The sequence below is a fragment of the Falco biarmicus genome, chromosome 3 (genome assembly GCF_023638135.1).
Source record: "Falco biarmicus isolate bFalBia1 chromosome 3, bFalBia1.pri, whole genome shotgun sequence".
Classification (NCBI taxonomy): domain Eukaryota; kingdom Metazoa; phylum Chordata; class Aves; order Falconiformes; family Falconidae; genus Falco; species Falco biarmicus.
Window position 1 is genome coordinate 61794204 of NC_079290.1, and position 25971 is coordinate 61820174.

The 25971-nt window shown below is 39.1% G+C and overlaps 1 protein-coding gene across 14 annotated transcripts in view; it reads right to left on the reverse strand.

Moving 5' to 3' along the window:
* PIEZO2 (piezo type mechanosensitive ion channel component 2) overlaps window positions 1–25971 on the reverse strand; it is a 315127-nt gene that overhangs the window by 118641 nt on the left and 170515 nt on the right. For all 14 annotated transcript variants that reach the window (XM_056332062.1, XM_056332065.1, XM_056332072.1 and 11 more), the window contains exons 5-7: window positions 23866–24028; window positions 8938–9148; window positions 5917–6130 (exon numbers count right to left, since the gene is read on the reverse strand). In XM_056332062.1, the coding sequence (XP_056188037.1) occupies window positions 5917–6130; window positions 8938–9148; window positions 23866–24028 (588 nt within the window). The remainder of the gene's footprint in view (window positions 1–5916; window positions 6131–8937; window positions 9149–23865; window positions 24029–25971) is intronic.

Genomic DNA, 25971 nt, shown 5'->3' on the forward strand with positions numbered 1-25971 from the left:
AAGTAAGACGCTAAAAGGGAACTAAAGAATATGCAAGGCTTGTTAAGAACATGTAGACCTTCCTCTAAGGAAGGAGAAACAAATGGAATGGAGAAGGTTAGAAGATTTCTATGAACCTTCCAGTACTCCTTGGTTCACCTACATTTTCAACTCTTCTGCCATGCTGTCATGAATTCTGATAACTGTCCACTCACCAGCCACAGCTATAGTTGTGAATATTTTTGGACACCAGATATACATTATTAGGTAGTTAATAAAAAAATAAAGACTCTGATGATTTGTTCAGCTGATAGCAAATGAACTGTTTACTGCCTAGTATGGAAACACCTCCTAGCATAATATTGAGAAACTCACTTTGTGGGGTGCACAAAATCCTGGGACAAAACATCGTTTGCAGAATAACACAATTCAAGAGAAGACTTAGAATCACAGAAAAAACAGCCCAGGTTGGAAGTGTCCTCAAAAGATCATCTCATGCAACCATTCATGGGAAAGGAAGCCCAGATGAGCCCACCTGCCCTGGGCTACCCCATAGTTTAGAAGGAGATTACCATAACAGCAAAGATGATTACTGTCTTTTGTCAATGGGAGTCTGAACTTGCATTTCTAAGCTGTTAACAGAATCATTCACTTCCTTTGCAAAATAATTTTTAATAGATAATGAAGCTGAAGATTAAGTTCTAAGAAAGCACATAGTCTAAAGTCTTCTAAGTAGAATTAAGTCTCCTAAGATGTGGTACATCTTGCTGCTAATATGAAACTCAGCTGTAACTTCCGTAAGAATAAAGTCAATTAGTTAATTTCTCTTCCTCTGCAGGAAAGAAATTTTGGCTCTAATCTGGTCATCATGACAAATTAGGTGGCTAGTCCAGTACGGTTTGGAGCATGCTCTGCAACTACGAAGTATGCTTTTGCTGATAAAGGATGATTGAAATGAAGAAGGGCAGTATATGTACCCAGAGGTCTCTGCCCTGTCAGTTGGTGCTGGAGTACCACAGCAGTAAGTGGCTAAAAAGATATGGCAGAAGGCACGAAAGCTGTTGCAGCCAAAGGGCAGCTCCATGTGGGATACACAAATGAACTTCAGACAGCCCGTCTTGTAGAATGCTGGCTTATGACCTGGTTACAAGGTGACTCCAAAAACCTCAGAAATTTATATGGGATTAAGATAAGTATATAAGTAAGTATATCTGGCACCTTGAGACAGGTGCCAGATGGTCTGCAGCAAGGACCCGCAGTGGCTGCAGCTCAGGTGAAACATGTTGCCCAGCTCCTGGCTCCCGTGGAGCTACAAAAGCAGCACAAGGTCAGTGTCTTGCCCTGCAGAGACGCAAGACACCGCCAACAAGGTAATCGGTCAGCTATGTCTTGCTGTTGTGGCAATGTCGGCTCTTCTGCTGAGATTTTATTAGCACACTTAGCCTCTAATTTTAAAAAAATAATAAAAAATTATAGCTGGATGTCCTACCCTTATCTGACAACTCCAGGAATATTTTTAAGACTGTGCTTAAGCATTTATTACCTGTATAAACAGAGAATTTGGGCTACAAATTTTTAATCTAGATCAAAGCTTTCAGGGAAGCCAAATGGAGAATTTTGGACTGTAATCTCAGAAAAATCCGAAAATGAACTGGATATTCTGATTCTACCATCTGTAGCAAATATCAATATAACACTCCCTCCAAAATGAAAACAGTCATTTAAGCAAGCTTATTCCTCATCATTGGAAAACCTATTTAAAAAGTCCTGCTTAAAGAGATTTAGAGGCATCTTTAGATGAAAAATTTCCTGTTGAAAAGACAACCTTAGATTAGACTTCCCCACTGAGGAGATTGCAACAAAGCAATCAGCTGTGTAATTCCAAATTCCCATTCACTTAAACATGTGAAATAACGTACCACTGTGAAGCGGATGACATTCCCTGGACTCCTAGGTTTGCCTCACTTTATTAGGGTGATGCCTTCCCATAGATTAAACCATTTATATTTAAGCTACTTTGAACACTACTTCCCTGACAACTACAAGCAATACAAGATAGACCTAAAACTCTCTGAAAGGATATAGATTTTAATTTAGATCGGACTACTGGATTTTTAAACAAATACGTTTATAAGCACGGTTTTGGACAGTAGTAACTTTACTGACTCAAAATAAACTTCATACCACTGCACTGATCCTATTTTTCATGTTGGCATGGCCTTATCATTGCCCCAATTACATCCTTTTGCCAAAATAAACAACATCAGGAAGAAAGGAGTCAGCAATCTGAAAAATGGTGAACACATTATTGCATATTTTTTCAGGCTGCGACACTGTGTACATAATTTCTAAAGTAATTTTAGCTCATTGACTTTTTTTTATTAACTCAGGTGAAAAGAATTTTATGGCAGAAATATATTTTCCAAATTTTGCTTTAAATGGATACTTCTTGCTTTTGTTTTCCCATCTCTGTAAATCATCAGTTCTGCAATGTGGCAGCAAGCCAGCACAGAAAATACCTATTAAATGAAGTTATAAATGAGTGTGAACATTTTATTTCATAGATATCAGTTCGTAATTATCCAGTGTTAATTTATGCAACTAGTTAACTGCCTTGAACAACTGCTGCTCCCTTCTCCACTGTGGGCTGGTCTAGAGAAGAAAAGCTGTTAGTGGCAGAGGCACCTTCATGCAGGCTCTGCTGCTAGTGTTCCTGCCCCTGCCACATCAGCTATACTTAAGACTTTTCAGTACCCTACACATTTTTAAATCTGCAGATCCTAGCGTGCACGGGATGACATTTCAGTGTGTATTTGTGTTTAAGCCACTTCTATCTGCACATCGCAGAACCAGATCGCCACACCAGATCTGAAACTTTGTAGAAGATAAATACCTCATGTTTGCTAATAAGTACTATGGCGAATACACAAGGCTATGTTACCACAGTATCCTATTCTGGGGGGAAGTACTTTGCTTGCAAAATCCCATAAGGTTTCATGTAATGTAAATTCACCAGGTTTCGGACTATCCCTTGCAAGAAAACTGCTTCCTTCTGGGGACAAGCGTTCCTCACTTCTTAAAATCACAAGTGCCAAATTTTGAGTTGAAGCATTCTTAAAAGTAAGGAGCAGCACATGGATGATGCAGATCTTAGCTGAAAGATACTGTTGAGAACATTCCAGCTTGTCTGGATATAGTTTAACTTCATTTAGTCTGAAATCAATCGATACAGTGGCAAGCTGAATGCATTACTATCCAGAGACAACGCATTTTTTATTGATCAGAAACAACTTGTGTATTTCTTGTCAACTTGAGAACTCAAACCCAGAAATACCAACATTAGCAGCTTTCTAAAACACCAGTCTCACACCATGCAAAGAAAAATAATATCCACCAGCAGCCTAACAGGAGTAGTTTTCACATCTGCCCTTGCATTTTATAAGAGCTTAACCTGGGGATCAAGCCCTCAAAAGTACAGAGAAATAAAAGCCCTTTTTTCTGTGTGTTTCAGCTCCCCTTCATATGTGGATAAAGGTCAGTTTGTAACAGCGCTAAAGCGAAGACATGCAAATACCTGCTGTGTTTTTTTATACAGAGTTTAGTGCAACTAAGTAAGGAGATTTCATTCAACTCAGTAAGTATGAGAACGATCTGCTGTTCTCCTCTTGCAAAACATCAAACGGTATATTCTGGGTGAGAATAGCAGAGAAGAATTTGGAGAATCTGATTTTTTTTTCTCAGCATATAATTTACCCATGCAAGCCACCCACTAGTATTAATGGGAATTCTGCATATTTAGCTCTGCTTCAATCCAAGATGGTATATAAAATAGCAAGTTATCAAATTTCTTCTAGGATGAAAAATGCAAAAATAATTTCTCTGCACCATTCCATTACATGCATTTCTCATTTTCCTCCTCTAGCCACTGCTTATATGCCAATCTGACTCCAATCATTAAAAATCGTATTAGTGGCTTTTCCTCACACTCAGATTTGCACTTCCAAGCACTGATAGCACCTGTCTTGATGCTCTTCAAACACATCTCCCTGAAAGTAGATCAAAGTAAATCCACAGCAGAAAGAACTGCAATTAAAGAAACAAGGAAGATACATTTACTCCAGCTTCCCTTGAGTTGTCATTGGTGTTTTGTATTTTCAAACCTAACTGCCTATGTAATTTAGAACATCAGTCCCCCACATGATATCATGTGTAAAAGGCAAAGTACCCAACAGTACCTGTTCAAGACAAAGTCTGCAAGAAGACAGCATCATTTTTCTGCTTACAAAAAAGTCAGTACATACTCCAAAGTCCAACACTGGGACTTTTTGTACTCCAAGCTCTGAAGGTGCTTTTTCCTTCTACAGTGAAGCAGAGGCAACTTACTTGCAAGTAGATTTTTTTAATTTCAAAAAATTAGTGCCTAAGTGGCATATTTGTATTGAATGAAATTTTATCATAAAATGTGGAATTTACAAAAAAATAGCTAAATGCAGAAAGTAAGCTTCAGACTAAATTAACTGAAAAATAAAGTACATAAAATTAAAGTAATTTAAAATTACTAGGAAAACATTAAAAAGAAAAAAAGGGACTTTTACAAATGTTGCGTATGAAAAGAGTCTCGTGTATTCTAGCAAAGTGGTATGAAACACACACTTCCTCTCCTTCAGAAAATGTTATTGCTGTCTGGGGATAAAAAATTTTGAGATTATATCCTTATAGCCAAATAGCTGAGAATTTGGAACCCATGTTTTCTTTCTTAATACAAGGAGAAAGCAATATAAAGGTTTTAGGGAAGTCGTGTGCGTTTTTACCTAGTTGGTACTAGAAGTCCCCCGTTCTCCCACACTGACCTCTAGGTGGCGCAGAAGAACCTAAACGAAGCCGATCTTGTCCGGTTTTCAGGTAATGTTTATGCCCTCCCGACCAGCCCCCCTCAAATCAGCAATTCCAACATCACAAAACACACGCCTGTTAACCTGTGCTAAATAAAATGTCAAAAAAAGTGCTAAAGTAACACCTTCTGTAGCTAGGCAGCTCATTTTTACTGCTTTTAATGATGCATTGAATTATAAATCATTGATTGATTCTCCACAGTACATCTAACACCCTTTCACCTTCAACTTAGAATACTTAAAAGGAACAATAGGCTTACTAGAAATAAAATTTACATTTACTTTAATGTAAGGATTACTACAGCACTAAAAACACATACCGTAAGAAACTATTTGCAATCGCAATCCAGCAGGAAAAAAGCAGTAATGAGTAAAATACAACTATGACTTCATCTTATTTTAGATTAGAGTATGTAAAAAAATAAAGGGTCAGTGAAATCACATCCCATCAATATTTACTGCAGCAGTAACCAGAAATGCTGCTTTTTGACTTAAGTGAGGTAGCTGTTGGTATGAACGTAAGACCAGCATGTTCTGCACGACCAGAGATAATTTTTATATTAACAATCTAATATTATGCACAGCACGTGCAGTACCACAGCAGCCCTCAGTCGCTGCACTGAGGCACCACACATGCCTTTTGCCCCAGTTAAGACACTATGACAACAGACCTCAGAGCGCTTCTTTTCCTCTACCAAAAAATGTGCATGTGTACACTGCCTTTGCATCGATGTTGCCACCTACTTCCTTCATCTCCTGTCTCAGCCAAATCATTCGCACTCACACCTGAGGATGACTAAAACCAAAATCCCATTCCCATTTCTAACCTGCCCCAGCTCTCTGCATACAACCGCCCAGGCAGGACTGCCACCATGCTATCTTTCAAAACCATTCAGCCTGAAATGCTTCAACTCTTCCAAGACTGAACACAAAGTTATGCATAACATTTACCAAAGCATTATGTGGAAGATCATTTGCATCAACATGTGATAATGGAGCACGGCAACATGTGCCCACAGTTAAAAAGGAAAGGAATTTCCCTCACCTGGCATAGAAATCTTTTGGTGGAACAACCTCCTGAAAGAACTGTAGCTGGTACAGATAAAGTCCAATCAAGTGCCCCGCACTGAATATAGCCATTAACACACACAGACAGCTGAATATCAGCGGATCAAATGCTTGGCAACAGGACCACCATGTGCATAGCCCCAGAAATACAAAGAAATAAACAGCTGAGGTCAAAGATGGCACCATCATACCTGTAAAATAAAAACATGGAGGGTTGGAAAAGTATGGGAAATATCAGCATTTGTTAAACATTGTCTGAAAAGAAGTGCATTAAACAATTTAAACGAATTACTGTTTATGCTAATTATTACAATTAGCTCTTAATACTGCTATTAGTTCTGAGACTATAAGAGAAGGATCTTATTTTCGTTCACTTATGCCATACCTTAGCACTTAGTACACAACCACTCTCCAGACCTTCCTCTGAGATGAAATCTTCTCTTTGTAAAGACGTTTCACAAGCCATAGAAACATGGCTGCAGGGCCAGCCAATAGTGCCTGAAAGCACTGGTGTATTAGACTTCAAAATGAATTTTCAGTGCAAGATGCTAAAATGGCATGATGGATGAACAGTGAAAAGCCCTCTCATATAAACCGTGAGATATCCTGAGTTATTAAAACCAAAAAAGCCCATGATGCATATGTTGAAAACAAGAGATCTAGATAAAATCTAGAGAATGTTCAGTAAATGTTTTATTTTTTAAAAAAAGTTTAACTCTTAGAAACTTGTAATTTACATATGACAAAGACCCTGCTGTCTCACATATGTATAAAGTTTTTGCTCTTGCACATGCAGCAGAGTGTTTCACTTATGAAAACATCTAACTGGTGAAGGAGACTCGATGCTCTGCAGGTATTCTACAAAAATAAGTGAGGAAGCAGGTATGACATACATGTCTAAGAGTGGCAACCATGAGAAAATGACATACGAGAGCTTACATCCAGCACAGAAGTTCAGTGGAGTCTCCAAAGTAACAGTACCGAAGCCAACAGGAACACTAGCCTCAATTTATTTTTAAGTGTTTTACTAGTGCATGTCTAGGAGCCACTTTCCTCAGGACAGACCTGCAGGCTCCTGGTGGCCCCCTGCCTCCGGTATGCCCACTGGCCCTGCAGCTGGGCCACCCACCCTGGCAGGAGGACCTTGCATCCTGCCTGGTGCTGCCTTGCTGTGCTTTTTAGGGGCAGCGCTCTGGGGGTCAGTCCCCAGTTGGACTGAATTCAGGCACTGTAAGGACTTTTACCCACAGTCATTTCGCCTGAGCTTCACCATCAGATCTTTCATACTGTGCTTGAGACCAAGTCTTTAGCCTAGGGTACTCTGTCTCTGCTCCAGCATATAACTTGCTGGTGTTTCTGTAGGCCCACAGATTTAAAAGGATGCCAGGACCACAGGGATCATCTGTTCCAACTGCCTTCATGATGGGGGCTATAAAACTTCCCCCAGCAATTTCTGCCTCAAGCCCGTAACTATTTTATTTCTTCTTTCAGAGAGATACTTTGTCTTTATTTAAACACTTTAGGAGAAGGAGAATCCACTCTACCCATTAGTAAGTTTATTATATCATGGGAAATTACTCTGGCTGTGAAAAATTCAAAATTTATTTCTGGCCTGAAATTGCCTTGGTTTACCACTTAACTATTGGCTCATATTATAAATTATACTAGATTAGATGTCCGTTAAAAAAATGGAGGCATTTTGTACCTTTGTCAGTACTTCAAGGCTGCAGTCAAATCACCATTCATCTTTTTATGTTTTTGTTTTTTTTCTTGGCACAGTGAGGAAGGAAGTATTTAACTAATTAAGCTCAAAGTCTCTTTCTGGAACACAGGCTTTCCAGACCTCAAGTCCTTTTTTTGTAACTCTCTTCCAAATACCTCCTGGCTCTCCATGTAGGCTGGAGTTCTGCAGACAGGCTGGTCATCACCACTCAGAAGAAACTGTCCCCTGCCACTGCTGCATGATCCTTCTGCTTCATCCTCACACACGGTGATGCCTACCCATGCAACTTCTGAATGGCTTCAGGCTTTTTTTTTATTATTATTTTATTTGTTTTAATGCATCACTCTTCCCTGACATCAGGCCCATGGTGATCCACATAACATATTTGCCACCCCTTTTTGGATTTATTATTTTGCATTTGGCTACATGTAAGGCTGTCAGCTAATCTTACCTTACTGAAAGATATGCCTTACTAAAGGGGCCACACCTGATCAGCTTTTGTAATTCAATATGAAATATTTTTTATACTATTGTATTACCTTCATATACTAGTATACTCGTGTGTTAACTACACACTTGGTACTTACACTTTATATCTAAAGACTCCATTCAAACGTGTGTAGGCAGATAAATGCTAATTTACAATTGCATGATCCAATTTTGCATTCATTACTTACAACCTACAGTGATTTTGTACACTTCCATTCTAGCTGTAGCTGCTTACGTGGTACTAAATCAAATGTCTTATAAAAAGGTTGGCTATATCATAGCAAGACCTCTATTTTTTTCAACCACTTCAAAACACAACGTAAATCCGCTTATCCCTCTTTTTATACCCTACATGGTCAACCTATTAAATCTTTCCTGGGGTTTTGGTTGTCTTTGGTTTTTTTTTTTTTGTTTGTTTGTTTTAAGGCTATGTGAATACAGATACTTTTTGCAGTTGGAAGCAATAGAACCAAATCTATGAATTCACATTGTTGTTTTTTTTTTATATATATAATATATAGTCACTTACAACATGCAACTATTTGGTTGTAACAGCAACTGTGAAAGTTGTAAATAGAATGAAAGGGCCACACAGTATTAGTACAAAAAAATTAAGCCACTCAGCATATCCCAATGCCTGCCAAAAAGTTAATTTAAATAAAATCAGTAGCAATTCCTTTTCCTTTAAAAATTTCCATTATTCCCACAGGTGCCAAAGCGCTGATAAGTCATTTGTTAAATGCATGATCTAATGAGCTCTGAAGGAAATTTTTCAAATGCACCAACCTGCTGAACCAAGTAAAATTGTAACAACAACTTTTCCAGTGGTGATTATCATGTTGCCAATAAACTCCCTCAGTTTGGATGCTAGGGAGGCGATTCTACGCAGCAGTTTTAATTTCATGGTTTCCTCAAATTCTGCTTCACCACAGTCTTCATCATCCAGATCCTCTTCATATATCAAAGCATCATCTGGCTCTAACTTTTCTCTTACAGCCTGAAGGAGAAGGGGGGAAAGAGAACAAGAATGCAAAAGAGAGACAGGGACACAAAGCAATTTGACATTAAAAACCACGCGTATCTTATTCAACAATGAAGTCTTCTAGTCTTTGACTACGTGCAGGTAACAAGAGAGTTAAGAAAGATGTACTAAAGCTAGAGTTGTACATTGATGGCTCCTGCTTCAGATCTGTCACTAGTAGAAAACGATGTTAAGCATTGTCTCTTAGAAAGACTGCAGTCCTACGTGTGCATTGACAGGTTGCTTGTTCATTTTTACATGAAATTTGGTTTGGTTTGTTCAGCTTTCTTTCCATCTTTCTACTACCTGTTAAACTCCTCTTTGGCTCAGTGGCTTCAAGTATAATCTCCAGCCACTAAACACAAGTGCCTTCCCGTTGATACTCCTCAACAAATCTCAAAACCCTTCCCCATGAACCCTTTCTTGGACTTTAAATACCGAACCTAGAATGCGGCAGGTAGGAGTGATCTGAGACAGGGTAACAAGGGGTGAAATAAATAGACAGATAGCTCACTGGTGAATGAAGGGCAGTTTAGGAGAGAAAAAACACACTAAGCAGAGGCTCAGGAAGAGAATAAGAAATGGAGAAAAAGTGAGCAAGAGAGAAGTAGTGAAAGCTTGGATGATCTGCAACAATTTAGCATTGAAAATGAGACCAGTGGCTGAGAACTACACAGCGGAAAAAGGAAAAGAAGGAAACATGTAAAGGCCCCTCGTACTTGAGCAGTTTGTTAGGATTTGGCAGTGGCCTTCACCAGCAAGTCTCCATCGTATCTTGGAGACCAGAAGACATACACAGCTATTGAGTGATGCAGACTAAATCATCAGCCCATGGTGAGAATCTGCAGGATTAGCAAGAGGCCCACCCAAAGATACAATTTATGGAAAAATTAGTCATTCACAGACACATAGGGGCATGTGTGGTTTTTTTTTTTTTAAAAAAAAAAGTTATAGTTTTGAGCCAGGTTCTCACTTAGTGTAATACAGCATAGCTTCTTTGGCACTAATCTGAACTTGTATTAGCTAACACCAGTTCTGGCCAAGCAGTATCTCTGTGTGTGAAAGTAAGAAAGAGAGAGTATTGGTATTTTTTTATCAGAATAGCAGTTTTATATTTATTGGTGACCTTTGGCAGCAAAAAAATTCCACACCAATAGATAAGATTGCATTAGGGACGGCTGAACTCTCAGTCTACTTAACCAGATTCTTCAGTACCATTTCGTTATGTGGATTCCCAAAGGAACAAAATTCCCTGTGGACTCCTTCATTTCACCTCTAAGCTTGGTGCCGACTTTCTCCTGTTACTTCGGAGCATTAACACTGTTGTGAATGCCCAGAAAAAGCCTGCTTATTCTCAAGAGTACCTGTTTTACAGACAATGAAATACGTATTAAATACAGCAGGGCTGATCTGGGAAATCTGCCTTCCTCTTGGACATATTTGGCTATTTCACTAGCTATACCCATTATAAATGGCGTATACTAGCACTTCAATTGCTTCGTTATTGTCACCTTCGTTATTGTTCACTTATACAGCTCTCAGCAAAATAATGGAAAGGAGATGGCAGCCCAAACATGCACTCATCACATTTTGAGCCATGCAGCACAAAAAGGTATTCTGTCTGTTCATCACTGCTGCTCACATCCGATCTCCTACCTAAACAGGAGCTGCTTAAATATTCAGAAACGATGCTGACAGCAGCCTGAATGACACATTAGGCTCTTCTGCCACAGCTGTTTCCATGAGAAAGCCATACCAAGGGCAAAAGTTACGATCGTTTCTGCTTGTGCTGTAATTGCTAGATGAATCTACCCCTCCTCTAGTGCTGTTGGGCACAATCCTGCTCCTCCTGGAATGGCTGTAGTGCTCTGTGCTTTGTGCTTTGTATGACCAGTGAACAGCAAAAACTTCAATAGTGTTCATATCCCAAACAAAAGAGAATGAGTGAGACTGCTGGACAATTAAAGGTTATGAAAAATGGCACACCTACTATACATGGGTCTATGTGAAGGAGATCCTTATTTCTTCAACTAATGTTTTCAATTTTCTGAAGAAAATATGCATTAAAATGTTGAATCATTTACAGAAAATGTGTAGGAATAATTTCAAAATAAATATTATTCCATGGGAAACTGTCAGGACTCATACCTCTGTGAATACCACGAATCTATGTTGAACGTGAAGACAAGAGTCACACATTTATTACAGCTTTAGCTAAACGGCAGTTCTCTCTAAATTGCTGAGATGGCACTTACATACATATGTAGGAACAGGAAATATAAGTCTGCAGAGTCACAAAAGTAAACAATAAAATGCTATCCATTCAGAAGCAGAAAAGGTTCTTGAGGGGAAAATGAACAAGATGAATATTTTAAGTGTAAATTGGAGGAAAATAAACAATACCTTCAAACAACAAAATAAAAATGAGGACACAGAAGTAAGAAAACCACATAAAAACAATCCCATGAAAGGTGGGACTTGATATCCTTTTCTGTCTCTTCCCCCTACCTGCCTCCCTCACATCAGGTGCCAAATGCCCAATTTCACACCTTTATCTCCTCAAAATGGGTGTTTGGATTTTCCTATCATGATAACTAGAACCATAATTTTTTAACTTGACCAGGCTAATCACTCTTGCTTCATTGATTTGAAGGACTTTTAGGCTACATTTTGTCTTAAGAGTTCAGTATTAATAATCTAGTACTGACACATATGACACAGCACTCCCAGGGAGAAGCACTAGGGAATAGGATATTTTACTGGACCAAGATAAAGCTGAGAAGGAGATGATAGTCCAAAATTTCCATGGACTGAGGCTTACACACTTCATGCATAGCAAAAAGCTTGCAATGTTGATAAAGAAGTTAACTTTCCTTGTATTTTCACTTTTATTTATATATGAAAATATGAATTCCAAGTTCTACATAAAAGTTAGGACCTCACAAATGCTCATGGGAAATGCAGAACAACCTACTTCTGGTGTTACTGAGGTCACTGGCTGTTGGAAAGAAAACATCAGCACTCTGAACCTCAGCAAACACCAAAGTGATTTCCCAGGTTTTCCTTCTAAAACTACAAAAGTCTGTTTGGAGTTGAGGTTCCTCAACTACTCTCCTCAGTTTAAGACAAGTTAGTGAATGGGAAAACCTGATCATCAACAGAACCATACTCTACAGTCCCAGAAATTTTTCCAGAACACGTGCATATGCCTTTGCAATTTTCAGCACATCCTGAACTATCAATGACATGGCTGTGCAAGGATTGCACGGTTTCAGAGACCAGGGCTTTGCACCAGCACGCATCCTGGAAGAGGTGGGTTAGTTTCCGTATCTCTCTCTTCCCTATCTGCAAGTGTTTTTAAGGATGATACCTTATTCTGTCTACTTCCCAGTGGTGTCATTCATGACCCAGTTGATGATTATTTCAGTGAAAACACTATGACAACTAAACAACTACAGGTTTGATATTTTTTTGTATACAAACATATCTGTTTGTAATCCAGTATCCAAGGTGAAGTCAAGTAGCTGAAAGACCATGTTCCTTTCCTGAAGTAGCTGAAAGGCCATGTTCCAGGGTATGTCAAAAAGACAAACTTTGGATTCACAGCCCACCAGCTGGATTATCTGGGACGGCCCAATCCAGTTTCGCACATTGAGCAGTTCAAATTGCTGAAGGCAAGCAAACAGTGAACAAATTTTACATCCAACATGGTGATAATGTGCCTGTTGTTTTAACACTTTCTGATGATTAAATAGCCATGCAAGTACACACTCATCACAGAACACCATTACTTCAGCCTGACTGTTTTGCAAAGCTCTTTTTACTACGTGGATTAGTCTAAAGCTACAAACCCATGCTACATAGGCTACAGTTAAAAAAATACTTTTACTTCCATAATAAATTACTTATTATGCAATTACAGGATCCCTGTAGATGCTGATTAAATCAAATAAACTTCTCCATTCAAGGCGTATAGAGCATTTGTGAAGCCATAGACATGTGTTTCCATGACCTTTGCTCTGCAGAGCAGGGCCCCAGGACTTTTTATAAACAAACTAAATGCAGTTTAGGTTTTTCAGCAATTGTGTAGAAGTCCCAGGAGTATTTATTGTACAACACTTTTTTAAACTGCCAAATTGAGATAGAGAACAGGCAAGGAAACAGTACAGTCTCTGTGGCAGCTATGGCAGCTACTATTGTGGCCAGGGCCAGAATGTCCATTAACTACTGGGGGCTGCTTTATTAACATCTAACTTTTAAATGTTTCATCTGGTACAGTATAAACACTACTACACAAAGATATCCTCTAGTCCCAGAGATGTATTTACTAACAGGAAGCCTTAACTACAACCTAAACCCCATTCTTCCTTCAGAACACTCCTTGCTTTGTACTTACATTTAGTGGTATTTTGTCTGTAAACACAAATTTGCTCATTTATTGACTTTTTGATTCTAGAGAGGACACAACTTCAAAAATTCAAATAATGAAAGCAAAAAAAAATTAAGTAATCACGATTGTTACAACTAAAGATATACAAGTATCAGAATGGACACAACTCCCATCCCTGCAAATGCATTGCATTAATTACTGGGACCTCTCAAGCATGCACTGCTAAGCTCACAAGAATAAGAACTCATGACTGTTCAGGTGCTTCCTCCTTCCATTTGGCTCAGAAACGCTGCACAAATAATGTCTTTTGCACTATTTTGACATTTCCTCCCAGCCAGAACCAGGAAACAAACAGAGGAGAGTGACAAAATAAAAAAGAAGCCTGAGAAAAACATAGTTACATGAAGTTCACAGTTCTTAACATGTTGCCTCTAGAATTTGTAACAAAGGTTACGTGGATCCTGCTGTGTCTGGTCAATTTATCTATGTATTATGTAAGCATTTAAAAAGTCATAGAGATGCAGTAATGAGCCTCATTATCAAACAATGTCAAGATGACACTGTGTTTTCCAAGGGTCTCAATTGCAGGTGGCAGAAATGCAACCTGAAAATATATTGCATGGCACTACTGCTATGCTCCTAAGGCAACCTGCTCGTCATGTGGTTGTGCTCTGCAAGTACTTCTGTGAAGGACAGCCTCAAGCAACCTCCAGAGGAGAAGTGTGTGAGTTTTGTTGCAGGGCTCACCCCAGCACCCAGCCACTTCCCAGAGCCTGCTCCTTCTTGGGACCGCCTGCAGCCTTACCAAAACAGCTACAGGTACAGGTACAGTACAGGTTTGGAACAATGGCAGAGTCATACATCATGGTAGATGATGTTATTTATTGCTGGTGATACCAGTGAAGTACTTTCATGATCTGGATTAGCTTGAAGGTGTGTAGTTTGGCTTGCAGAAAAGACAGGTGCACCCACTTTGCAAGGAGACAAAAGCGAGCAAGTCGCAATGTAGACCGCATGGTCTGACCTGGCAATTTTAATCAATCTTCACAAGAACTACTCTAGCTGTAGCATCCCATACATCAGCACAGTCTTCTAACACCTGCTCCTGACAGCCACACCAGTTTCTTTAAAGTCCCCTGGATTGTCTTTATGCTGCCCTGCAGTCTGCATGCCCCCAGGCACACACTCATGGCTCCCTGGTGACACTGTTACTGCAAAACCATGATTCTCTCTGGCAGAATTAAGTTACCAGTTTCTGTAACTATTTCTTTATCTCTAATCAGAGATCCTATTTTTATTCCTTAGCTGTGATAGAGTAGCACAGGTACAATTTATTAGACACCTTTTATAAGTCTGTTCAAGCTGTTACTATGCCTAACTTTCTGAACTTCCTTTTCATTTAAAAAAACAACTTAATGAACAGTTTGGCTCATGAGTCATCCGAGATAAGCTATTTGATTCAATTGTGCCAGCAGAACTATAGAAATAGACTCTCTCTACTATCACTTTCCTTTAGTTTGATTGCCTCTGTAGTGCCGAAGCTGGTGTAGTCAATCTAGATGGAACATCCCATAACATGAATGAGTTCTTAGTTTTAAGCTTGCTCTAAAAGCCTTCTTCCGCCCCCGCACCCCCCCGCCAAAAAAAAAAAAAAAAAAAAAAGGTCTTTAACCTTTACCATTAGAAATGAAATAGCTACATAAGTAGGAGGAATTCATTACATACCTGCCTTTAGGAGCACCACATATATATGTGCATACATAAATGTATATAGAAAAAATAATTAAAATAATACAATATTCTTTAGACAGACCCAGCTGTAAGTACAAAACCTGGAGAAGAAATTCAACTGCTACTTGTTTTATCATCGAAGGAACTGCAAGCCCTTAATGCAATATAAATGATAAAACTATAAACGTAGTTTTAACCTGCAGTCAATATTAAACTATGCTAAAGTAATAATTTATTGAATTTCCAATTCTGCAACAAAGTGAAGAGGTCCACAGTTGTTCTGAAAGTATCAGCATGTGAGAAGCAGATTTCCCTGCTTTTTCTGCCACAGGCTAGATGCTAAAATTTCCACATAAACGATGCCCACATGTAACTGAACTTGAGCTCTACAGAAATGGGGCTGCCTAGCAAAAGTACCTTCTGCAAGGCTTTCTTGTGTGAGATACATGTGGTGCTCAAAGGGAGCTCAGACGGGTCTACAGAAAGCCAAGGTGACCGCCACTCTACACGTGTCATGTGTAGGGGGTGTGCATGGAGGGAGGGCTGCATGCTGCAAGCCAGACTAGAAAAAGAAAACTGGGTAACTTTCAGGGGAAGACCCTGATAAATGAGCTAGGCTAATCAAGTGTTGAGACAATTGCAATGGTCATTTGGTAAGTGTGACATAAATGAGATAGAAATATTTTTTAATTTAAACAATAATGTAAAATTTTTATTACTTGAATCACTGAAAAGAAAAATCCTAAATTAAGTCCTATAGATCTTAATAAAAAGTTTCATCACTGATAGATCTCAAGTGTGCTAAAGCTTGGGTTAAAGGCCTACACATCAGGGATGCATCATCAGAAACAACTTTCGGTGCGTTTGCAGTGTTTGACAGTAACAAATGACATACACTTCCACAGTAAAATCTCCTGTGGGAGAGTTATTTGTTACAAAAAGGGATCAGCTATTTACTGGAAGCACATAGGGACAGAGGCATTCAGTGACTTAGAGGAAATGAAAAATAAATTAATAAAGACAAGCACAGTTCTGAAGCAGGATAACAGGAAGACAACTCATTAAATCCTGTATACAATAGATATTGTAGTGAGAGGGCCAAAGATTATTTCACTTCCCAGTGTACTATTGCACCTGAGCAAACAGCAAGTGATTTCAGCACAAGACCCAGTTGGCCAATATGGAAATACAGCATCACATTTTGACTTCAAAAATCTGTCAGGCATACAAACCAAATGCAAAAGAGAGGGAAATTCACAGACAGAGTTCAGTGGTTTGGCCTCAGATGATTAAACATGTTTTTTAGCAAAAAGGAAATAGGAAGAGCTGGGTTATGACTACAAGGCACAATGCAGTAGAAACTCTAAATGACCTAGCGTAGATATGTGAAGCAGCACAGCATCCATATGGACTAACTCCTGGACCAAGAGACAGATGCACTGTACCATTATCCATCTTCCTAAGGACAATAAATAGCCCAACCATGGTGCTGTGGTATTTGCAGTATTGCCTCAGCTCATACCAAAGTGGCTTGGGTACTTCTCCAGTACCACCCTGAAAAGCCACAAATTACTGGGATGAACAGCAGAATGGGACATCCAATCTACAAGAGGATCCAAAATTACTTGACTTCTTTTGTCTTGAAGAGCAACCTTTAAAGAAATATGGGGGGGTTTCCTCCAAAAATACCTGAGAAATAAATGCTAGAGAAGGAAACAGTGTATTGAAGCAAAAGAGCAGAATAACTAAATGGGTTATAATGCAGTTATGAATACATGTACAATAAAAATTAGACATTCTCTAACCACCAGAAAAGCAAAATTACAGAACAGGGTCCTTTCAGGAGCAACGGGATCAAGAAAAATTGCCCTGTTTTCAAGATGGTGCTTCCTACCTTCCAGAGGGAATTGTGTGATACAGCTGCCTGCAGTAGCAGCAGACTGAATCCTGCGATCCAAGAGATTCCTTCTTGTACTGTTATTCATCATTTATACTGTCTAAGGCCAATTGGATTCTAGGATTTTCATCTCCTAATTAACACTTCTGTATCTCAAAATTTGGAATGGAGGACTGTTAGAAGAGCAAACCAGTAACCCCAGTGAAGAGCTGCCACAAGAAGAATTTCATCATGTCATGTTTTTAACCAAACAGGACAGGTGGATGCTAAGTTTCATGCTGAACAGGCTAACAACGTTTGGTAATACATAATGTATTGCTTTATGTAACATTATGTAGCTGAGGCACTGCTGTAGTATAATTATGTATTTGTGTTAAGACTTATCCAAAGACATGTGCATCAAAACAAGAAGCTAATGTAACTTGTAAACTTTTGACCCTTGTTAAGATGAGATGCATTAGAATTGTTACTGAGGGAGGCAGCTGGGTAAGGTCTGGCAAACTTCACCACTACAAACATCACAAGCAAAGCGATAAGGGAGCCTCACCTACTCTTTTTAAACCAAGAAATAAGGTAGTAAATCCTACTTACATGATGTTCAAAGCACACTAAGAGCAACTGGGTTTGGACCGGTCCAGACCAAAGAAATATTTATAACCAGTTAGAAAAATTAAGCCAATGCTGTGCTAAACAGAGATGACATAAGAAGAAAATATATGAATAAAAGACGTGTCATCAGGAAGATAAAAGAAGCCAAGAAGTTCCAACCCTCTCTAAGAAGTCCTTTTTCCTTCTTTATCACCTGTAGAATTTTCTGAAGTGAAGCAAACACTGAAGGAGAAAAAATTGCATATGGGAAGAAGGTATTTAGAGAAATCAGGGCCAAAGACTCCCACATCAGTGAGAGCTAATCAATCAGTGAATGTTTGATACTGGTAAAATAAAACTAAATTTAGATAAACACAAATCATCTCCGGAAAAATATACTCATCACAGCCTTAAAGAAAACTGGAACGGTTATCTAGACAGGGTCATGGACACCAGTGCAAACAGCTCACAGGACATCTCTGCATCTGAAGGCAAGAAAAATGACAAGGTGCTAGCAAATACAAGGACTTCATTACTTACAGGGGGCTTATAAGAAAGATGGGAATAGACTTTCTAGCAGAGCCTGTAGGGATAGGACAAGGGGTAATGGTTTTAAGCTGAAAGAGGGTAGATTTAGATTAGATATTAGGAAGAAAATCTTTATTGTAAGGGTGGTGAAACACTGGACCAGGTTGCCCACAGAAGCCGTGGATGCCCCATCCCTGGAAGTGTTCAAGGCCAGGCTGGATGGGGCTTTGAGCAACCTGGTCTAGTGGAAGGTGTCCCTGCCCATGGCAGAAACTAGATGATCTTTAAAGTCCCTTTCAACCCAAACCACTCTATGATTCTATGACTGGGACATCAGACCTTTCTCAGACCTGCGCTCTAAGCTGAACTCATTATGCATATTACACAGGTCATCCAGGTAGGTGATATGCTAGTGGAATTATCCAACCCAACGATCTCTAACAATGAATGTCATAATACCATTTTTAAAATCAACAATAAGACCTTGCCTGAAGTGCTGAGACGTTGATATTCCCTGTAGCTCAAGAAAATACTGCAGAACTATAGCTGGTTCAGAAAAAAGTAATGAAAATTACAAAAGAAACTGAAAAAAAGAACAGGGATTGCTTACCTTTAAAAGGAAAAATATGCAAGATAATAAATACATTTGATTTCCCTTATACCATCTCATTCTGGTTTATAACATGTAATACAAGGGACCTTCCATAAAATTAAAGAGTGTTAAATTTAAAATAAAATCAGAGAGCACTTATTAAATTGGGGAAGTCCTTGTTTCATGATGGCACTGAAGCCAAGAAATTAATGAGGTTTTAAAAGGGACTGGATAATTACATGTTTAACAAGATTATCCAGAGTAGCTATAATTAAAACCAACATTTTTTGGAAGGGATTTGAAACCACATGTTTAAGGATTAAAGCCAGTTTTTGACTAGGAGAGATCAGGATAAATTGTTACATTGGAGATGGGGAAAAAAAGAATATTCCTTTACTTCCTTACTGTCCTGATCCAGAAGGTACCAACTAGTTTCAGGATGAGGATACTGGTCTAAATGTGCAATTTCTAGATTAGGAAGTCCTTGGACAAGGCAGGATACCTGCATAGCTCTCAGAACCTATCCATTCTGTCCTGTATGTATTGCAGTTACACTGGGACAGCTGGACCAAACGAGAGCTCTTGAGGTACTACGTGCCCAATGTAGGCGTAGGACAAATAGCCCTGTCACTGTTTAGAAAGACAAAGCTAGGTAACCGAGCATTTTTACTGCTCCTATTTGCCAAGGGACACAAAAGCCGAGAGACAGATGAAGTAACAGACTCGAGGACACAAACCAAGTTTGTGGCCAAAGTGAGAACCATGCTGGTCTTCCTGACTCCAGTCCAATATCTTGACTTCAAGCCAAGGTCTCCTCACATTCTTCCCAAACTTTAGTTTATTTTAAAACATTTTCCTCTTTTTTTTTTTCCTTTTTTTCTTTTTTTTTCTTTCCTTCTTTTTGAGCTCCCATACAAATCTCTCCCTTCCACAGAAAAGACAAGGGGTGGAGGCTCTGGGATCAAGCTTGCCGCAGATTATGGGATGAAGTACAGACCCAGTGGTCTCATTTGCTTTCTAGAAGAACATGGATGAGAAACAAGCTCAAATGGGCAAGGCATCAAGTGCCGTGGGAGGAAGTTGCATTGAAGACTACAACTGTATATTTCAATTAAGATCAACACCTCTTCTAAAGTTTAAGTTGTGCAGTCTCAGAAGGATTTTCCTCCCCACCACCGTCACTTACAATATTAGGCAATTCATCCAGAGCCTCAAGAAAAAGCTACTTCCTTTCTAATACCTATCAGACTGTATACACCGTATCTACATTTTGGCATATAAACCACCATCTGCACCAAATCAAAAATGTCATACTTTCAGCTGCAGCTGGGAGTTAACTGTTCTTTCTTATTTTCTTCCACCTTTTACACCTTGTGACTGGCATTGTGCTTTTCGGCATTTGCAATCTGGGCCTGTCTCCAGCTGAATTCACCTGCTTTAAATTTTCTGAGCCCTAATAAAAAAGGCCTGCAGACACGTTTTCTCCAAGTGTGCAACCATTTAGGGGTGGTAATGAGTTGGACTGCAGCCTGGTATCTGGCAGACCTTCCTACTTCATGACTCACTGTTAATTAAAACCACACTCTTTGCTTATTCCTGGGATAACGTTACTTACAAATAATTGAAAGTCTCACTGCCTTATAGCCTCCTGCCCCAGTTCTGTTTAGAGAACACACATTTCTGATGGAGATCTGTTTCCCTTAAAGTTGGATGCAGTGTAATGAGGTAGGACATTTTTTTTTTCAATGAATCCTTGTTGTCATTAATTTGGATTCTGATACTTTTTCTTATTTTGAATAGCATCTCAATCCATGAGCAATCTGATCCATTGTACTCCACAGCTGGTTTCTAGAGGCTACTGCCATGACGAAGCGCAGCATAACTGAGTATCACAAACTGCTATCAACTCCAGACATTTTTTCAGCGTGCCCATATAGCCGTTGAAATATGATGGATTCACATAGAGCTTTGAAAAGGTCACTTTTAGAAGTATTAAAAAAATATTTAACAGGTGTTATTATACATAAAATTTTGGAAGGAGTACATAGATTAACCTTTCTTTTTTAATTATGCCTACTTCCATAGTATTTCAGTCTCCCTCAAAGCAAAGAGGTCTGAGAATCACTCAATGTAAATAATTTCATGCAAAAAGGTAAAGCTTCAAGACAAACCCTCTGCATTTGCCTGGAAGTCATAGTGCTGATTTCTTGATCTATACAGCCATCTATGGCTACACATGTAGCAATCTGAAAAGTCACCTCTCTTATGGCTCTGTTGAGTCTGTTTAAATTAACTGATGCATCCTTAAAAAAATCTTGTACCACAAATCTCTGATGACTGGTGGCAGGGACTCAGCAAAAGCTCTTCAGCTCTGGAACTGGCTATGAATCTGGTCTAACAAACCCAGGACTGTTTCCCTTGGAGGCACAGTACCAAGCTCAACACTTCTCCTGAAGTATTTGTTTGTAGGGCAGTTACTGCTGCAACTCATTTCATGTTTTTTAATTCAATGGAGTTAAAGCATCTCTAGAGAGCTGCACCAACATGCAGCCACAGGCATCAGTCAGCTAATGCAAAATTCAAAGAACTGATCACTTAGTTTTCCCTTTTCCACTATACTCTAACAAGGAAGAATTGAAAATTATCATGTGAAATCCACACAGTTTGGACTCATTTTAGATCATGCCAGTATTCTCCCAAATTCAGACATTCAGCTGCATGCTCTGCATATGCATTAGGTTCCTTACAGTCAGTCCTGCCAAATACATATTCCTAGTAGATTCTGCTTCTGCAGCCTCCTCCTAACTAGCAGAAATGATTCCAGGATGTTATGTGCAGACACCTAGAAAGAGAAAACTGAGGTTTGGAAAAACGTGTTTAAGAGGTATTTAATTTTCCACTTTCCATTTCACTCCATCTTTAAAAAACAAGCAGGTTATTCTGATGCAGATTCATCATTTCAGCTCTGAAGATCAGAATTCCTTAAAGCATTGGGGATCACCTCATACAACAATAACTATTACTCCTCTTTTAAAAAAATGTCTGTGATAGAGTTTTGGGTGTCACTCAACCTAAACACTGCTGCTGTGTCCACTAAATATTCTGTAATACATACAGATTACAGAACATAAACAATATTCACGGTGTTTTGATGTGAAGAAGTAAAATATATTTACACAGATTTCTATTTGCCCAGTATCAATATTTCTTTGCAGTCAAAATTTTCTCCTTCTCCCCCATACTCTTCCTTTGTGGAATATCCTGGCCCATTTAGTTGCCCGAGTGGATTGCCTTGAGGTAGCCAGTCTAGGACAAATCTAGTTTAAAGCTACACTGTGCTATGTAATCAGTGTCTGTTAGCTCAGGTTTTTTCCTTGCATTCCAGGCACGTGACTATGGAACCCTGCCTGCAAGCCAGCACCCATCCACTCTGCAAGACTGAGCTCCCTTCGACCCAGACTCAGGCTTCAGAGGCTCAGGCTCTCCTCTGAACAAAACAAAAAGTGCGTATCTGAACAGAGTTGTCTGGTTTCAGAAGAACCTAAGCATGCCCTTTTTTTTTTCTTCTGAGCTTCTGCTGTCAGATTACTCTCGTTTTGTGCACGTGCATGCTTTTTTTCCAGGAGGATCAAGGGCTTCAAAGAAGTCAGTTAGAGCCCACTTTGGTAAAATGCAACTCTTTTAAAAGAGACATGCTGAACACAACACATGCTAATTAGCCACACTACTTAATACTTCAAACATCTCCCCTTATGTGTATAGCCCCAGATTCTAGCCTGCTGCTAAATCCATTTTGCACAGCTCCAACAATAAAGCAGATTTAAGGCTGATAAAACTGACTTCCAGAAGACACAGCAAAACCTTGCGTATGCTCATCAGACCCAGGCCTACATATCATCCAATGTGTAGTTAAAAGCTGCAACCTTCAGCAATCTTCAGCTGCCAGGACAGCCCATAAGAATTACAACTGCAACTGAGTATAAAGCACAGCCCTGATAGTGATCTCTCATGTGCTAGAAACTCGACCAGCTTCTGGCAATACCACAACCCAGACAACACGGCAACGTGCAGAGAGGCTTTTTTTTTTCTATCAATAGCGGCACCAAAACGGGCAGCTAATCCCCCTAAATACTTTGCCCACTTCAAAGTGCAATTTCTATTTGAAATGAGCAAATTGCCACTGTCTCCCCTAAAAATGGAGTTTCAAGAGTAAAGAAAAAAACATTCCACCCATACATAAAAGAAGACAGAAAGTGAGACCCAAGGCACACTAGACAGTCTGATAAAAAACATGTTAAGATTAGTAGTAGAAACTTCTCTGCACCCTGGGCTAAATTCCCACTGTGGCTTTTTAAATTATAAAATGCTTTCCCTCTTTCTGTGGATTTTTCTGCATTCAGTATCTCTGCCATTCTTCTTTCCACTAGTAAAATACACAGCAAACACACCAACCCTTCCAGCTAAGCCATTCCTGAAAATTACTCTCAAGCTCACTGAGTATGACCACAGTTTTAGATAACTCCTTCCATGAACATCATGCACAGTGTCTCTTCCCTTCTCCTAAGAGTCATTTCTGATAATCACTCAGATGCTGCTGTTATTCTTGGATAGCAAGTTTGGAAATATGGATGCTAAGAAACTGAGCAATGTACATAGCAAAACCACCTTGTCAGACTTAACCAGAAGCTCTGGTGAAGAAACAACTTCTGATTGACTGTCATGATAATTTCTTAACTCAAAACAATTTGGAAAACTCAGTAGTATATCTACCACTTTTCATATTCTGCTTTGTTTTCTCAAGATAATAACAACTGTAGCTTTTCCACTTTAAAAACTATGGTTTAGTTTCCTGAAAGTAAGTTCACATACCCAGTCCTCATGAAACCATTTCAGAACACATCTCAGACAGGAATGCCAAAGCTCACTATTAGCTAAAAGCTATACAGATAGAAATACGTATTTGATACCATTTCCTCATTCTCAAATTGCATGTTGCACTGTGCTGCATCCTCGGTTACTGGCTTCTGAAACATGTTGCGGCAGATGAGCCATATTGTCAGACTAGCAATGAACATCCCAATATCTGGTACAAATAGTCTGATCACGTTGCCAGCATCTGCTCCTTTCACACTGTATGGGATGAAAAAAAAAAACACAAAAAAACAAAGAAACATTTGTTACTTCTAATGACATTTTCAACTGGAAAAGAAAGTTAGCTCAAGGCAAAGCAAAAAACCCAGAAACCCAGTAATAAGAAAGCTTTGCAGTATGGTAAATATGAAGATGATCAAGGAACTCTAGACAGACAGAGAGCTTTGCTCTCCAGAAGCACAGAATAAGCGATTATTCACTGAGAGCTCACATACTCGTATTTTAGTGATACTTAGCATTTTGATTAACCCAATTCTGAATCCATTTTGTGGAGAGAAACACAGGAATGACCTTCAAATTCAACGAGAAAGATTTCAGCTGAACTGCTAGAAGATCCATTTGTATAAATCACAATCCCTTTACTGGCATCCTTTGCAAAGACAACAGCATCCAGCTCCACCAAAGAGGTCAAGCAAAGACAGCATTCATGTCACCCCTAAGTGTGCCCTACTCATTCCTGGCACACAGAGGAATAACCAGAAAATCTGTAATATGTTTTATTATGTTAACTGTTATAATTTTTATTCAACCAGACCTCTTAAATGCCTTTTTGGGTATTTAAGTACAAATATTTAAATACTAATTCAAGTGTTAGGTTCTCGCCAAGAAAACCTTTCTTCTCCTCTGAAAGACTTGTGAAGCTGGACGAATTGTACATAGGGAAAAAAAATCGCACTGCTTCATTGTGCAGATTTAATTGTTTAGGCCAGGTAATATGACTTTATGGGTTTGGATGTGGTGTCTGAATCTGGTTCACTGTTAAAATTGAGAGCTTGGATTCAGATTTAGTGGCACAATGAAGAGTTTATTATGCTGCTGCATGGACTTACTGAACTTTCAACTATTAATGAGAGGAAATAGTCCTAATTATTTAAAAGTGCACAGCATATACCTGCCAATCATGAAGTTAACACATTTTAAATATGGAGCTCTAATTTTCATTTTAATTTATTTTTTATAGAGCTTTATGTCCATAATCAGTTCTGAGGACAGGTGAGGCATCTGTATAGGTCCTTGGGCATAGGTGAGTGTGCTCATAGTCTGAACTGGTAGAAAACCTTAACAGGTTGTTTTATAGATGCAAAAGAAGGTATCACCTCTGGCCTTTCTTTATCACGACACTAGCAGCTTTGAAGCCTAAAATACCCTATTTTGAAGGAGTTACCTGCAACTGCTATGATTAACCACAGATCTGGAGTATCTAGAAAATCTCTAATGTGATTATGGTACAAAGCACTGTCAGGAATCTTGCTGGCCTGCTCATGCATCCAAGATCAAATCCTACATTTCCATCACTGCTGTTGACCCAGCTTTTGCGCTGCTGTGTATCTTGCAAAATAACATATGCCCAGAGTGGGCATAAGGTAAGTGACCAGAAAGCTAACTTAAATGTTTGTTTCAAGAAGTACAAATAAGTGTATCACAGGAAGCAGTGAGCGATCTGTAGGTCTGTGGGACACTGTCCTGTAGCATAATTATGAAATGGACCCAGAAGTACTACTGAATCAGTTCAAAACAGGAGAGGGAAAATTCAAGCTCTAGTTCTTCTTCTTCCCATGCTGAGACACAGACACAGAAGAAACTGGCAAGGCACTGCCTAAGGAAAACAACTTAAGATTTGAAATTGCAGCTTCTTGTGAAAGGATAAGAAAGAAACTGCAATTACACAAGCAGAAAACTTCCTCCTCTGATGCTCTTTGCTGTCACAGATTAACCTTCAGAACGGTCATACACTATATGGCAGCAAAGTAGCTTGAAAATGTTTTGCTAATGGCTTCAAGTTGTACTGAAGCAGAGAAAAATATTAAGTCATTGAAAGGCTCGTAAAAGAGTCAGCTGGCAAAGTTCTTGCTGGATTGCTTGCATGTTTCTTGTGCTGCTGCTTCAAGCAAAGCATGCTGTAGAGTCAACTGGCATATGAC